Source organism: Taurulus bubalis, assembly GCF_910589615.1.
Source record: "Taurulus bubalis genome assembly, chromosome: 9".
Lineage (NCBI taxonomy): Eukaryota > Metazoa > Chordata > Actinopteri > Perciformes > Cottidae > Taurulus > Taurulus bubalis.
Window position 1 is genome coordinate 7,727,740 of NC_136597.1, and position 13,291 is coordinate 7,741,030.

Below are 13,291 nucleotides of genomic sequence, written 5' to 3' on the forward strand. Positions count from 1 at the left end.
TGGATGAATTCAGTGAATGCTTGGGGAGTTACACGTGGACTCAAACCTGATCTGTAGCTCTGAGTAGTCTGACTCGGGAGCTGTGGGGCTGTGTCAAAATGACCAGTATAAATCCCCAAATGACTCTTATACCGGTAAATGTTTTCTGATATATCACCTCTATGGGTAAGGGCTTATTATTAAAGCTCCACTGATCACAGACAGAGACATTCTCTGTTGTGCACACAATCCATTTATAACATGAAGACTTTTGCCTCTGTAATCTGCACATTACCATTTTTTTTGTTTTGTTTGAGATATTTTCATGTATTTATTTTCTCTATTCATTGTGCCTCCCTATCATACCATATAGCAGTCGTTATCAACCTTTTTTCAGTGATGTCCCCCTAACCAGCACAAAGCATTCATGGTTGCAAAAAACAATGTAGTGCACAGCGCTGTGCCATCAGAGTCTGATTTAATGAAGAATATATACAATTCAGTTTATGAACTTACACTTATATTATTGCATATTCATTAAATAACTATTTTTAAAGGGTTTTTTAATTGATGTTAATTTTAAAAATATATCTTTTAAATCCCCCAGTGGTACTAGTACCCCCATTTGAGAAACACTGCCCTAAAGGACCTCTGAGCAGGTTTGAATACAGGATTTAAATGAGTCAAGTTGCATCCAAAATAGATTTCAGGATAATTGTGGGTCGGTCAGTTCTGGCATTGAGACATGTGGGTGTGATCACCCACAGAGAATGTATCCGAGTTCCCCACAGCCCTACAGAACACGTTAGCGTCTTTTAACTCATTGTTTTGGTTTCACGGCTTAAAACTTTAAAGGTTTGGTTCGGTCTCCGCTCTCTCATCAGCTCCGTCAGCAGAGGCACCACATGGATGTTGCAAATCGTCTACACCGCCTGTCCAGCACCAAACGGCAGACCATTGTGTCGATCATTGTTTCGTTTTTTTAATCTGTCTCTTGTAAATTCACCAACTTTTTGAAAGTGCACTACTAAATCTCCCTTTAAGAGAGATTTTCTTCATGAAGAAACAATGTGAAACAGCAGTGGGGAATGTTGGTAACGGACGCATCAATGTTTATCAGTTTGACCTATGTGCTATGTTATGTAATATAAACTCCCATGTTGAGCTCACATTTGCTCTAACATTTTGGTCGATTTAATATTGTAGTTAATGATACAATAATGAGCGTATCGTCATCGTCCTACACAGCAGGTTGAATAAACACTACACTGTATGAGGGGAATCAAATGGACCTTTAGTGGTCAATTAGTTTGATAATCAAAATGCAATGTCCACTTCAGAAAGTACATTATTTCAACCCCCATTGAGATCCTTCATCAATATTAATTAATACTGTTGATCCAACAAAACGTGTGCATTTAAAAGAGGACTCAAGCAGCCATACTATTTCATTACTCCTTCGAAGAGCTGCCAGCAACATATCTTACTTCAGAGAAAAAAAACAAGAGCAATAATCTGCATTTATGCAAAGAGCTTTCCTTTACGGCGCTCACTTCGCAGCTTTTATCTTCTCTCTAAATTAGCTCCTACCATAAATTGTCTCCCTCTTATTCGGTGTATCCCTACCGCACCTGCTATTGACACAAAAACACGCACAGATGGGCAAAATGTATGCAAGCTTTTTGCTCCTGATGTAACGGACTTATGAGAGGGCGGCAAGCTCTCTCATAAATCAGGCTCAGATCAGAGTTAGAAAGAGCTTATCTGTCTCAACACATCCCCAAGAGCCACAGAGAAACTCATCACAACTGTTTGCTGCATAAAGGATTTATACATATTGATTAGGACAATTAGTTTGTATCAAAAAAAAAGGACAGCCCCCTGCAGAATTGCAAGTTTTTAGAAAAGTGCAAATGCCTGCAATTTTCTCAAATACTAGTATTTTCAACTTGAAAGGTGATTATTTCGATTCTACTCATAATTTAAAGCTGAAAGGATTGCTTCTTAGAGGCTTACATAAAACAATGTAAAAGACCCTCGTAGGTTGGTATTATATAACGTCTTTGTCTCTGGATCACCTCGAATGAGATATGATAAGACAGATGCGCTAGACTCATGCCAGCTCCGTCCAGGCTCCTCCTATTGGGGCAATCCCTTACCAAAACCTGCACTCTTATACACATATATATACACACACACACACACACACACACCCCTGACTGGGCTCTGATACCAGCTATAGCAGCTCAGAGTAGTCCCTCGGGGTGTAGCTCTGCAGACCTGTGGAAGACCAACTTTGAAGGCCCAGTGTGCCTCTCGACATGGCTCTTTCTGCCGCTCAAGCAAAAAACAAATTATATTTCTGCCCTGAGAGTTATTTTCACAGTGCAAGCATACCATACAAGAGAATTTTGCTTCCAGTTGTGTGTTTAACTTTTTCCGCTCACTTTTGTGTGTGTATTCACAGCTAAATGAGGACATGTGTGGCCATTGTGTTTGGGAACTGTCTCATTTGTTGACTGATTTGTTTGGGCCCGCTCTGGTTTTGGAGATAACCACGTATAACCAGATGAATATTCCTAATGGCTTTTTAATGTCTTTCTAATTTGCCCTTTAAAGGGCTCTAATGGACTGTCCCCATGTTTGCACATGAGGAAGAACAGTGAATCGGACTCGTTTAGCGGTCACCCTTGAGCCTGCACTAAAGCCGACAGAAGCATTACACTTCTTGGGCGCTCCTCTTTTAGGAAGAGACATAATAGCCTGATGTTTTACGTCTTCATAGCTCCATTGTATTTGGCTGCCAGCGATGGAATACCTTACGTATCTGAAAGAGATTCCCAGGGTTTGTGCTTTAGAGTGTATCTGTGAGTTCATGTGAAATGAAAATGCACATTTAAGGGAAGATTTCCCTTGGTTGGGCTGCTCCGATGATTTGCAGACTTCAGATCCTGGTTCACAAAAATGTTTTTTTTTTGCTTTTTTCTGAAATGTGTTGCAATGGGATAAAAATGTCAAAATATATGTATTACTCAGTACATCTTCTAGTTTACTGTTGTTGCTGTAACACTAAATGGGTTTCTGAGGCCAGTATCAAAATTGACATTCAAGAGAAAATGAGAGACATCTTTGCTGTTCAGGAAAACATTTGAGTGCCTGCCTCATGGATTTGGTTGTTAAAGGAATAGTTAGACATTTTGTGAATTACACTTTTTCACTTTCTTGTTGAAAGTTACACAAGAATATCTGTTTCAGACTTTGCAATGTGACAGTTTTAGAGCCAAACAAAAAGCTGTTAATATGTAACTTTATTAAGTTTTAATATTTTTTCTGGCAAGAAAGTAACCGTTTAGATTCCCAATATGTGGCCTGGGACCTTTTTGGAGATGTGAGGGAGCCGTTGGATGGGTGAGACCGGCGTCCCTCATGTACTGCATCACATGGCAGTCTTGCTTGAGTGTACTTGAGTCTGCTGGTAAAAGCACACTTGATCGTTAGATCAAGTTGGACGATCCGTCCTGCAGCGACATGCTGTGTCTGCCCAGCAGATCTGCTCCCACAAATGGGCCTTCTGGTCTCTTTAGGATATGTGTCTGTCCTTTAGGATGTGTGTCTGTCTATCCCGAGGATAGAGAGATACGGCCAAAACAAGCTTCTGCTCTATTTTTGTCACCAGTGCTTTTCCGGAAAGTTTAGAGATGTTCTACTAAAAGCACTCAGAAAAAAGACGCTGGGCGCAGGGTTTTCTCTCCAGTTGGCCGCATGCAGCCGCATATGCTCTCTCCTGATTGGGAACAATTGAAAAAAAAAAACCTTTATAGACACAGACCCTTCATTGTTTATTTAGTAGGCGATGCAGTACATACTGAGTGGGTATGTAGGAGGCAGTATGTTGATGATTTCAAATACAAACTGGAAGCAGTCTTTGCGTCACAGTGATTTCTCACTGCTTAAATACAAAACAACATAACAGCAAAACTGACCAACTGTAAATAAGAATATCTCTCAAAATATCAAACTGTTTATTTAAAGAATTATTCCCAGGATATGTGCTGAGCGATACAATGAAATCTCTTAGATAATATTCGAAACATGATTGGTCACGCCCTAGTACGCTGACACGTACAGATAATGTAAATATACATTACATATATGGTAGATACTACGTACTTGACATCAAATACCCTCAAGGTTTGGTCTTGTATGTGTGTGTCTGTGTCTCGGTGTCACAATGTGGGTCTGACAAAACGGTCATGTAACACAACGATTGTGTCTACCAGTTAAGCCAGTGATGGGAGGAGAGACATATGGAGGTTAATACCCGTGAGCCAGGCTCTGTTTTATTGGAGTAGTTCGGCTTATGAATCATGTGGCAGATCCATGTGTGTTTTAGTGTATGTGTGTGTGTGTAGGAAAGAGAGCATGTACAATGAACTACGAGACATTATTAATAGCGCATTTAACCTCGCAACAGATGAGCTGCCTTTTTTGTTACAGTAGAACATATGTGTTGGTTAACAGTAGTTATCATTGGCAGGGAAAGTGTGTGTGAGTAAGAGCGGGAGGGGAAAGGTGTGAGCAGAGGTTGATTGCAAAGCCATTTCCCAAGGCTTTGTCGCGCTCTGTTAGCTGAAGAGCTCCATTTCAAAGACAATTTGTCTACTGCTGAGCACTTTGGCAAAGCATGGCCGTGTGGTGAAGAAAGTCTGCAGTCTTGTGTGTCTGTTTGAGGAACTTTCAGCTCCCTGTGTGTGCCTTTGGGGCATGTATTAGTGCTATTTCACAGGAGAAGACCTTGTCTGAAGGTATACGAATGTGCTTAAAGTATATACGTGTGTGCACATTGCTGAATGTGTATCAAAAAGAAGTGCAAATGAGCTTCTAAATCAATCACTTGTGACATTAACACCGATGCAAGCCCCTTCCAATCACAATCTACCAGCCATCAGCGGCTGGCTGAGTGGCCACATTAGCAAGGTCGCGATCCGCTCTTTGCCTGTTTTTCAAGGAGATGCCGACTTGGCCGTTCGCCCACGAGATTTTTGGCGACGTCGTCCATCATCTTTAAATCTGAGCCTTGCAGGAGGTGCTGCTGCTGCTGCAGCTGCACCACCTACACTAGGACCTTTTTTTCCAGATTATTACTATATCAGACCACACAACACCTTTCTTCCTTTCACTGAAGAAATCTTAGATGCAATCTTAATTGTTGTGTTTGAATTTCAGGCCATAACATTATGATCTTCTTTGGCATACTGTCACCTGCAGCACCATGTATAAGAAGTCCACAACCAATACTAAATGATTCATCTTAACAAATCCTCCTGTGCAGTGGACACACACACATTACATTGACTGACATTACGTTCCTGGAGACTAACCCTCAACCCAATCATAATCGCTACTAACCCTCACCTTAAATCAAGTCTTTACACTAAAATGTCTGTACATGAAAAGGTCTCACCTCGGGTGTCCAAGGTAACTTGAAAAGTTGCTTGGTGATGTCCTTTAAATTGTACACAAAATAAATAAAAATAGTAAGCCTTCTTCTTTTCATGTTTTTGTGAGCTTCTCTATTGCTCGAGGGTCCGAAATATTTAGGTCAAACATAACAAAACAAAATGATTACTTACAATTTATACATATTTTATGTATTTTCTTTTGTGAGCATTAGCATTTCTCGTCTTATGCAACCATATTTCACATGCTAGATGTCCTCAAAACGTAAAATCTTGCTGCATTACTTCTCTAAAGGGGAATGTTTTGAAGCTGGAGTTGGTAATTCAGTTATACAACACTGTACAGAACAAATGTGGGAACCACAAATGCCTGTTCTTGTGTCCATGGAGCTGTCTGTCTGTGAGGCATATGAAATCGAAAAAAGACAGGACCAAAATAAACTGGAAAGACTTCTTTTCTACGAGAATGTATAGCTGGTGTTCTGGTGCTTTTATGGTCACAACCTCCCGTGGCTGTGTCAATGGAGTGGTAGCCCCTGCCATCAATGTATGAATGTGTGTGAATGGGTGAATGCCATGTAGTGTGAAAGCGCTTTCAGTGGTCGAAGGACTAGAAAGGTTCTCTGTAAGTACAAGTCCATTTACAACTTCTGACTTTTTATATTTACTTTCTTCCAGGTATGCTGTTCTGCGAGACCCAGCAGGCTGGCTGAGTGTGAGCCCAGTCACAGGAACTGTCAACACCTCGGCCTCGCTGGACCGTGAGTCTCCTTATGTCCATGACAATAAGTACACAGCTGTCTTCATCGCCACAGATAACGGTGAGTTACAGATACCCCACTGTATAGAAAATGATAGAGGTTAATTAGAGGAAAACAGTATGTAATGTGATTAAATCATCTGTAAAACCGTCAGATAAATGGATATCCATTTGGCCACTAATGTAATGTCTCTAATATAATGCAACAGTAAGTATTAGCTAGTCAATACAAGGCTTTGGAATTACTGTGCTAAATTGGTTCCTTGTAGATATTTCCCAGGAAACAACCATGCACAAAAAGTGACAAAGATAAAAACATGTAACCATTCAAATAAACTATTCGAGGTTACGGCTATTATTATGATAAAGATTAGATTTGTATGCAGCTAGCAAGGCTTCCCACTATAGATCTATTCTCACTTGCATTACATAGACAATTCCTCCTGTGTGATGAGTTTAAGGGCAGAAATACTGCAGCAAATGTGAAAAAGTAGAAATGAATTGCATTAAGTGCAGTTCACTCTTGGTCAGGACTCTCCCTGTTGGTTAGTTTCGCCCGGCCACAGTGAAAGTGTCATTATCCTGCAGTGACAACGTGATGGCCTTAAGTGGCACTGCTTCTAACAGAACATATGGTCGCTGGTTGCCAGCGTCAGTGGAGCTTCTGCTCTGAGACTTTCAATGGCACAGATGAAAGTGTTGAGAGCCCCTTTTTCTCCGGGGTTCTCTCTTCCTGTGTCTCGCTGTCTCTTTGTCCCTCTCTTTCAATGTCTCTCTCCCTCTCCCTATCAATCTATCTGGTCTCCCGTGCTCAGGGAGATTCTGACAGATCCATTAAAGGAACTGAGAAATTCTATTAGTAGGCAGCAGAATAGCACTGTTGTGCTGGGGAATTCGGCAGCCTTAGAAAGATGAGCGTTGAAAGAGGAGTAATGATGGGGCAGGTGGAGGAGGTGGAAGGGTCAAAGGAACAAGAGAAAGGAAGGTACATGAGAGGTGATAACAGGAAAAAGATATAAAGCCAGGGGAGAAGGAATAGGTGGAGAAGAAGAGAAATGATGAAGATTATGAGTAGGCAGGGCAGAGAGTAAGATTCGTGTTGGAGGATATGGAGTAAGAAGATGGCTATATAACGATTTGTGTATGTATCAGCTTGAAAGAAAAAGTTTACCATTTTGGGAAATACACTTATTTGTTTTCTTGCCAAATGTTAAATCCGTCTGTATGGTAAATATGAAGCTATTGCCAGCAGCTGGTTAGCTTAGCTTAGCACAAAGACTGTAAACAGGGGGGAAATAGCGAGGCTGACTGTCTGAAGGTAACAAAACCCCACCTTCTTTTTTTAGCACCTCTCATCTGTTACCACCTAATAAATTATCGCATATACAAATATTTATTGTTCATCTAAATTTAAAAAAAAACATATTGTGGTCCACTCTGTGATAAACTCAGCTTCTGGCTGTAGCTCTATATTTACTGAACATATTTGAAAGTGATATCAATCCTCTCATCTAACTCAACAAGAGAGGTGTGGCTTCTTTTGTTCAGGGAAAAAGGTTTTTTTGTAGAACAAATATGTTTACATTCCTCATAGTCAGTTATGCCGATACCGACACCAGAACACCAGATATATTGGCTTTTCCCTCTAGAGGCTAAATCGTCCTAAGACCAATAGCAGATGAATTCCGAGATCAAATCCAAATTGTTGCACACATTATAATGTTGCACTATACTACTATTATTACAATGCATCTTGAAGGGGTACATACATCTTTGTAGGTCATGTAATGGCAATATATTAAATAGTCAAGACATTTGACTAAACCCAAAATTGTCAACTAGTGGTGCTAGAATAAAAGTCAGAGCATCTTGAGAATCTGTACAATGTGTACAGCAATCCATCCAATGATAGAATGTAGGGATATTTCTGACTTGAGGTCGACCGACATTGCCATCCTTAAGCCAAACCAGACAACTCAAACCGCTCTTAATCCTATGTACGTCCAACATGTCAAAGGTGATGGACTCTACACAGATACAAGTAACAAGAACAGTGCATGTGCACGTGGTTAAAATGTGAACAGAATGCTAATATCCACTCTCTCGCTGCACGCTCTGTCATTGACAGGACACATTGGCTCCTTCCCCACAGCGATCTGCACAATGATTGTATGACAACCCACCGTATGTAAACTACAAACAAATCAATTGACCCTGACATCTTCGTCTTTATGTGGAGAGCTCAGATAATACCTATCTAACCTGCACTTGAGAGGAGGGTGAGAGTGAGCAATAGACTTGTGTCAAACAGAAATGGAGAAGGTTAAAGGTGATGCATATATATATATATATATATATATATATATATATATATATATATATATAAGCACCCGTACGCAAAAAGAGAGTTGGTTAAAACATTCTGAACACGTGATATTTCAAATCTACTATCGATCAACCGAGAAATGTATTAATATTTCTCGAAAAGAATATACACTGCCGGCAACCTTAATTGTTACTCTGTAACTGAACGAGTGAGATGTTTCCTGAAATAAATATTTTCTACTTTGCCGTGGTCCCGACCCAGTTTGAGCCGATGTGACCTTGTGTGCTCGCTTTAAATGGGAAGTATACTCTTGGTAAATCTTTTGCATGGTTAGCAACAGACTGACTGTAGTTTGTGGTTAACAGCATGAGGGCAGGTCAGCCGGAGCAGGCCTCCAGGCTGCAACAGATGGAGAAGAATGGAGCGGACAGGCTATTGGGAAGGAGGAGAGTCTGAGTCAAGGAAGCGATGAAGATGGTCGACAGAAATAGAAGGGAAAGATGAACTCAGGCTCTGGGGGGTTCAACAAGGTAGTAAGGTAATGATAATGTTAGTGTCAAGGTCGGGGGTCATCTCAGCTGGGAATTTACAGCAGTGAGTCTGTTGTCAGGAGGTTACCCTCTGTTGCCATAGCAATCAACTGCATTTACAGGAAAGGCAGACAGGGCAATTTGTCACTCCACGGCATGTGAAGTTGTTGACTTGAATGACTCTGATCGTCGCTGTGTGTGTGCACACACACATGCATGTCTGAGTGTAAACCTATCTGTTCATTTGCATGTGCTCACCTTCATCACTGCATCTGTATTTGTGCACATTGTCTCCTCCCCCCCCTCCCCATCACAGGTTTCTATTTCTGAGTTTAAAAAAAAGCCACAACCCAGTTTTGCCTGTGCAGCAGCAACCTGGCAGGCCAGCAAAGCAGCGCGGTATTATTTGAGGAGATATTGTTCCAGCCAGGGCAGAGGGCTTGACAGGCTGTTTATATTAACTCTCATCAGTAGCTGCTGGTTTTGCACGCCAACAAATTCTCTTCTGCTCTATGATTCCCCACCGGGACGCCAGCTGTTCCTGCATCTTACCCCCTTCTCCTTCCTTCACATCAGTTTTTTTTTTAGTCCGTGTCGGTGGATCTGTGTGTTTGTGTGTGGGTGATTTTAAGTTGTGTGTTCATCCTTGTTTTTTTTAACGTCTTTGTCCGGGTACACGCAGTGCCTCTCTCTAGCCTGCCCCTCACGTATCCACTCACCGCTGTGTGTTGTGGTTCAATGTTTTCTCCTGCTCCTCATTTAAATGTTAAACCGCCTCCTGGTGGGAGCCATTTGTCATTGGGAGGCATGAATACATTATCAAAGCCCCAGTCGTGTGAAACGGCACACACACACTCACACACACACTCACACACATGCGATCTTCAGTGAGTGCTGCCACAAAACCCCCTATTAAATACTCTTAAGTTATGCACAAAAGAGCTGAGCAGTGTTTGCTTTGAACACGTGGAAGTACGGAGGAGTGACCTCCATTTAGCACTCAGGGTGCGTGTGTGTGTGTCTATATATGTGCAACAGTTAGCCCACCTCGACAGAGTCAAAGAGACATTTGTTAAGTACAGGAATATTAAGTATTACACACACATTCACGCACTAAGACCTAGCAGTGTGATAAGTCTCAGCATTCATCACAGTCAGATCACATCCCCTCTGGTTTAAATCAAAAGCAGGAGGCAAAAGGAGAGAGGGGATGCTGAATTCTAATAAAAAAATCACTTTGGTGCTCAGATGGATGTAAAATTAAATACGTGTGTGTGTGTGTGTGTGTGTGTGTGTGTGTGTGTGTGTGTGTGTGTGTGTGTGTGTGTGTGTGTGTGTGTGTGTGTGAGTGTGTGGTATCTGCCCATCGCTCTGTGACAGGTCCACATAATAGGTTCATCATAAGAGAGAAAAAAGACTGACAGTGGGAGTCGATTGTCAGTAGCAGAGATACCCGATGTGCGTGCGTGCGCGCCATTTTGTGCCTCTACATGTGCCCATCTTCGTGTACGATGTCCGCTACTGTGCTGCCTCATTGCCATATTAAGTGCTGGGAACCAGTGTGCCGCTCATTGCTGTAATGGGCTAAGTAATGTCCCTGTTTCAGGCCAGACCAGACACAATGGTTTCACTGCTAACTGTCTGTTATGTCAGAAGCACACAGGGAGGCAGCCTGGCAGGCTAAAGGCAGATACATAGACTTGTGTTTTCCCCTTAGCCAGCTGTGATCCGGCTCCCCCAAACTACATAATAAAGCACAATGTGCCAGTGTGTCAGTCCAGTGCGCTAAAGTCCTCCGGCCAAGAATAGAAAATTGAAGTCTTCAACATTTGTGAAGATGACTGTCAGTGTTTACAGATAGCTCAGTCTTTTAGTTCTCCAGCTCCGGCTTTTGAATGTATAAAGAAACGCCACTAAACCCTGATTTAGCTATTGATGAATCAATGTTTGATTAATATGGGATTTGGGACTGAGCTGTTAGCAGAAAGAGACATCGTAAATGCTAGAAATCAGCCATGACGGACTTCTCTAACTTTCCAAATAATCCATTATACAGGAGCCCAGAGAGCACAAGCTAAAGGGCAGACTCAGTCTAATGGAATAGCAAATACAGTAACAGTCAGTGTCAAGGAGACAAAAAGAGAAACATGGAAGAAAATGAGACAAGCTCCAGAGACTTGGGGAGAAAAGTGAAAGCTGAAAATTGAAAAGACTGGACAAAGACATGAAGAACATTTGGGTAGGAAAATGAGAGCGTAAGATCAGCGGCTCTGTCAGATGTCATTTGACCAAATTGGTGTTTACTTGCCTCTTCCTTGTCTTTCGGTCACTTTCACTCCTAGGTGTATATATATCCCTTTATGGAGACATGGAGTGTGTGTGTGTGTGTGTGTGTGTGTGTGTGTGTGTGTGTGTGTGTGTGTGTGTGTGTGTGTGTGTGTGTGTGTGTGTGTGTGTGTGTGTGTGTGTGTGTGTGTGTGTGTGTGTGCTAAGGCATCTTGACCCAGGATAATGGCAGTGTAATGGGATATGCTCTAGAATGCACAGAAGATCACAGCTCGACACGGTCCTGCCTTCTGTTGCCTCTCCTGTCTTGCCGCATTGCCTCATTAACCCTAAATGCAGACTGTGTCTTTCTCACTTTAGTAGCGCCAACTCAACCTCTGTCTCCCTCTTCCTGTCCCTCCATGACCACCTCTGGCTTTCATGTCTCGACTTGAAACACTTGGGAAAGTCCCAACTTGTAAACAGGCTCACTTCTGTGATTAAAGAATGCCTTTGTTCAGCTTTGCAAGAGGAAGAGACGTCTCTTTCTCTGTTGTGGCTGTTATCAGGCCCTGCCTCTCTCGTGTCCTTGGAATACTGATTCATCCACAGATCGGAAGTGATCGCTGGGCCCGGCACGCTAAAACAAACACGCCTCTGCCCACTCAGCAAGATAGCCTCGGTTTAAGTGCAGTGATACAAGGATGCTTGTTTTGTAAAATATTGAAACTACTGGTCATGTGGAAAGTAAGTATATTCAAATTAAAATTTAAAAAGGGCCCCCACTCAGCACATCTCTTGCTCAGGATTTTCCACGAGGGCTTCCTCTGTGGAGATATGAACAGATTTGGGTGTAGTTTTAATGACAGGCATCCACACGCTATGAGATGAGTGGGTAGTAGAGATGGAGAGGGAGCGATAATGAAAGATTAAGTCAGATGATGGAATCACACAAACATGGCTGATGGAAGATTTTTTCACTTTATCTCGATGCATGTCATTAGACCAACATAGAAAATCTGTCAGAGGCTTAGTTCCTGATGAGGAGTTAAAGGCACCATCTGTGTATGTCAGTGTGTGTTTTATCATTCTGAGCTGCATGGTGGCAGTGTGATATGCAGGGCTTTAGGGTGTTTTAATTACGCAGCCTCACAGGTTTTTGGTTGCTATAGAGGCCACCTTAATTCACACCTTTCTCGTAAAATCGGCACCGAATTTCTCAGGCCGGGCTGTGCTGCCATATCAGCTTCAATATACTTTGTGCTCGAAAGCAATTTGCTGCTTGCACAAAAGTTTAGAAAGGACGGCAATCTTCTTTACATCTTTGACTGAGACAAGCGCAAAATAATGACAATACTTCCAGCGGTTGTTCCTCTCCCCCGGGGCAGTCACACATGAACGAATATAGGCGAGTGGCCAAATAAGCCCTATCTGCATTAAAGTTTGTCACATTCGTTGTTTCAACATGATGAATCATAAATAATTAGTTAATAAGTTTATCTCTGACTAGACTGATGTGGTTTTGAGTGAAATATCTCAACAACTATTGGTACAACAGCTGTTGTAATTTGGTACATTTTATGATCCCCTGGCTTCTCCTCTCTATCCGTCAACATGCCTATGACCTATACATCTGTCCAATACTTTGGTCGATGACCAAATACCTGCAAAACTAATAACATTCCCATCAGCCTCAGCGGTTCTTTGTGTTAAATACTGATGAGGAAACATTAGCTTACTGAGGCTTAACTAAGAGGTGTACACCGTTCACAAACTTCCTGCTTTCCATCCACATTTTAGCATCGTCATTGTGAGTATATTTAGGGCAACGTATCACTGTGCTTAAGCACAGCCTAACAGTGTCTAGCATGGCGGAAGAATCTCATCATCAAACCTTTTGCTCGTTAAGGCTGGCTAGCTACAGCTACTAACTATATCATTGGCTGAGCTTGTTTAAGCTATTTGGAGGGGG

The 13,291-nt window shown here is 42.0% G+C and overlaps 1 protein-coding gene across 1 annotated transcript in view; it reads left to right on the forward strand.

The window, feature by feature from the left end:
• cdh13 (cadherin 13, H-cadherin (heart)) overlaps positions 1–13,291 on the forward strand; it is a gene marked incomplete at both ends in the record, with an annotated part of 275,810 nt that overhangs the window by 251,613 nt on the left and 10,906 nt on the right. The window contains one exon of the mRNA XM_079224117.1: positions 6,117–6,259. Coding sequence (XP_079080243.1) covers positions 6,117–6,259 — 143 coding nt within the window. The remainder of the gene's footprint in view (positions 1–6,116; positions 6,260–13,291) is intronic.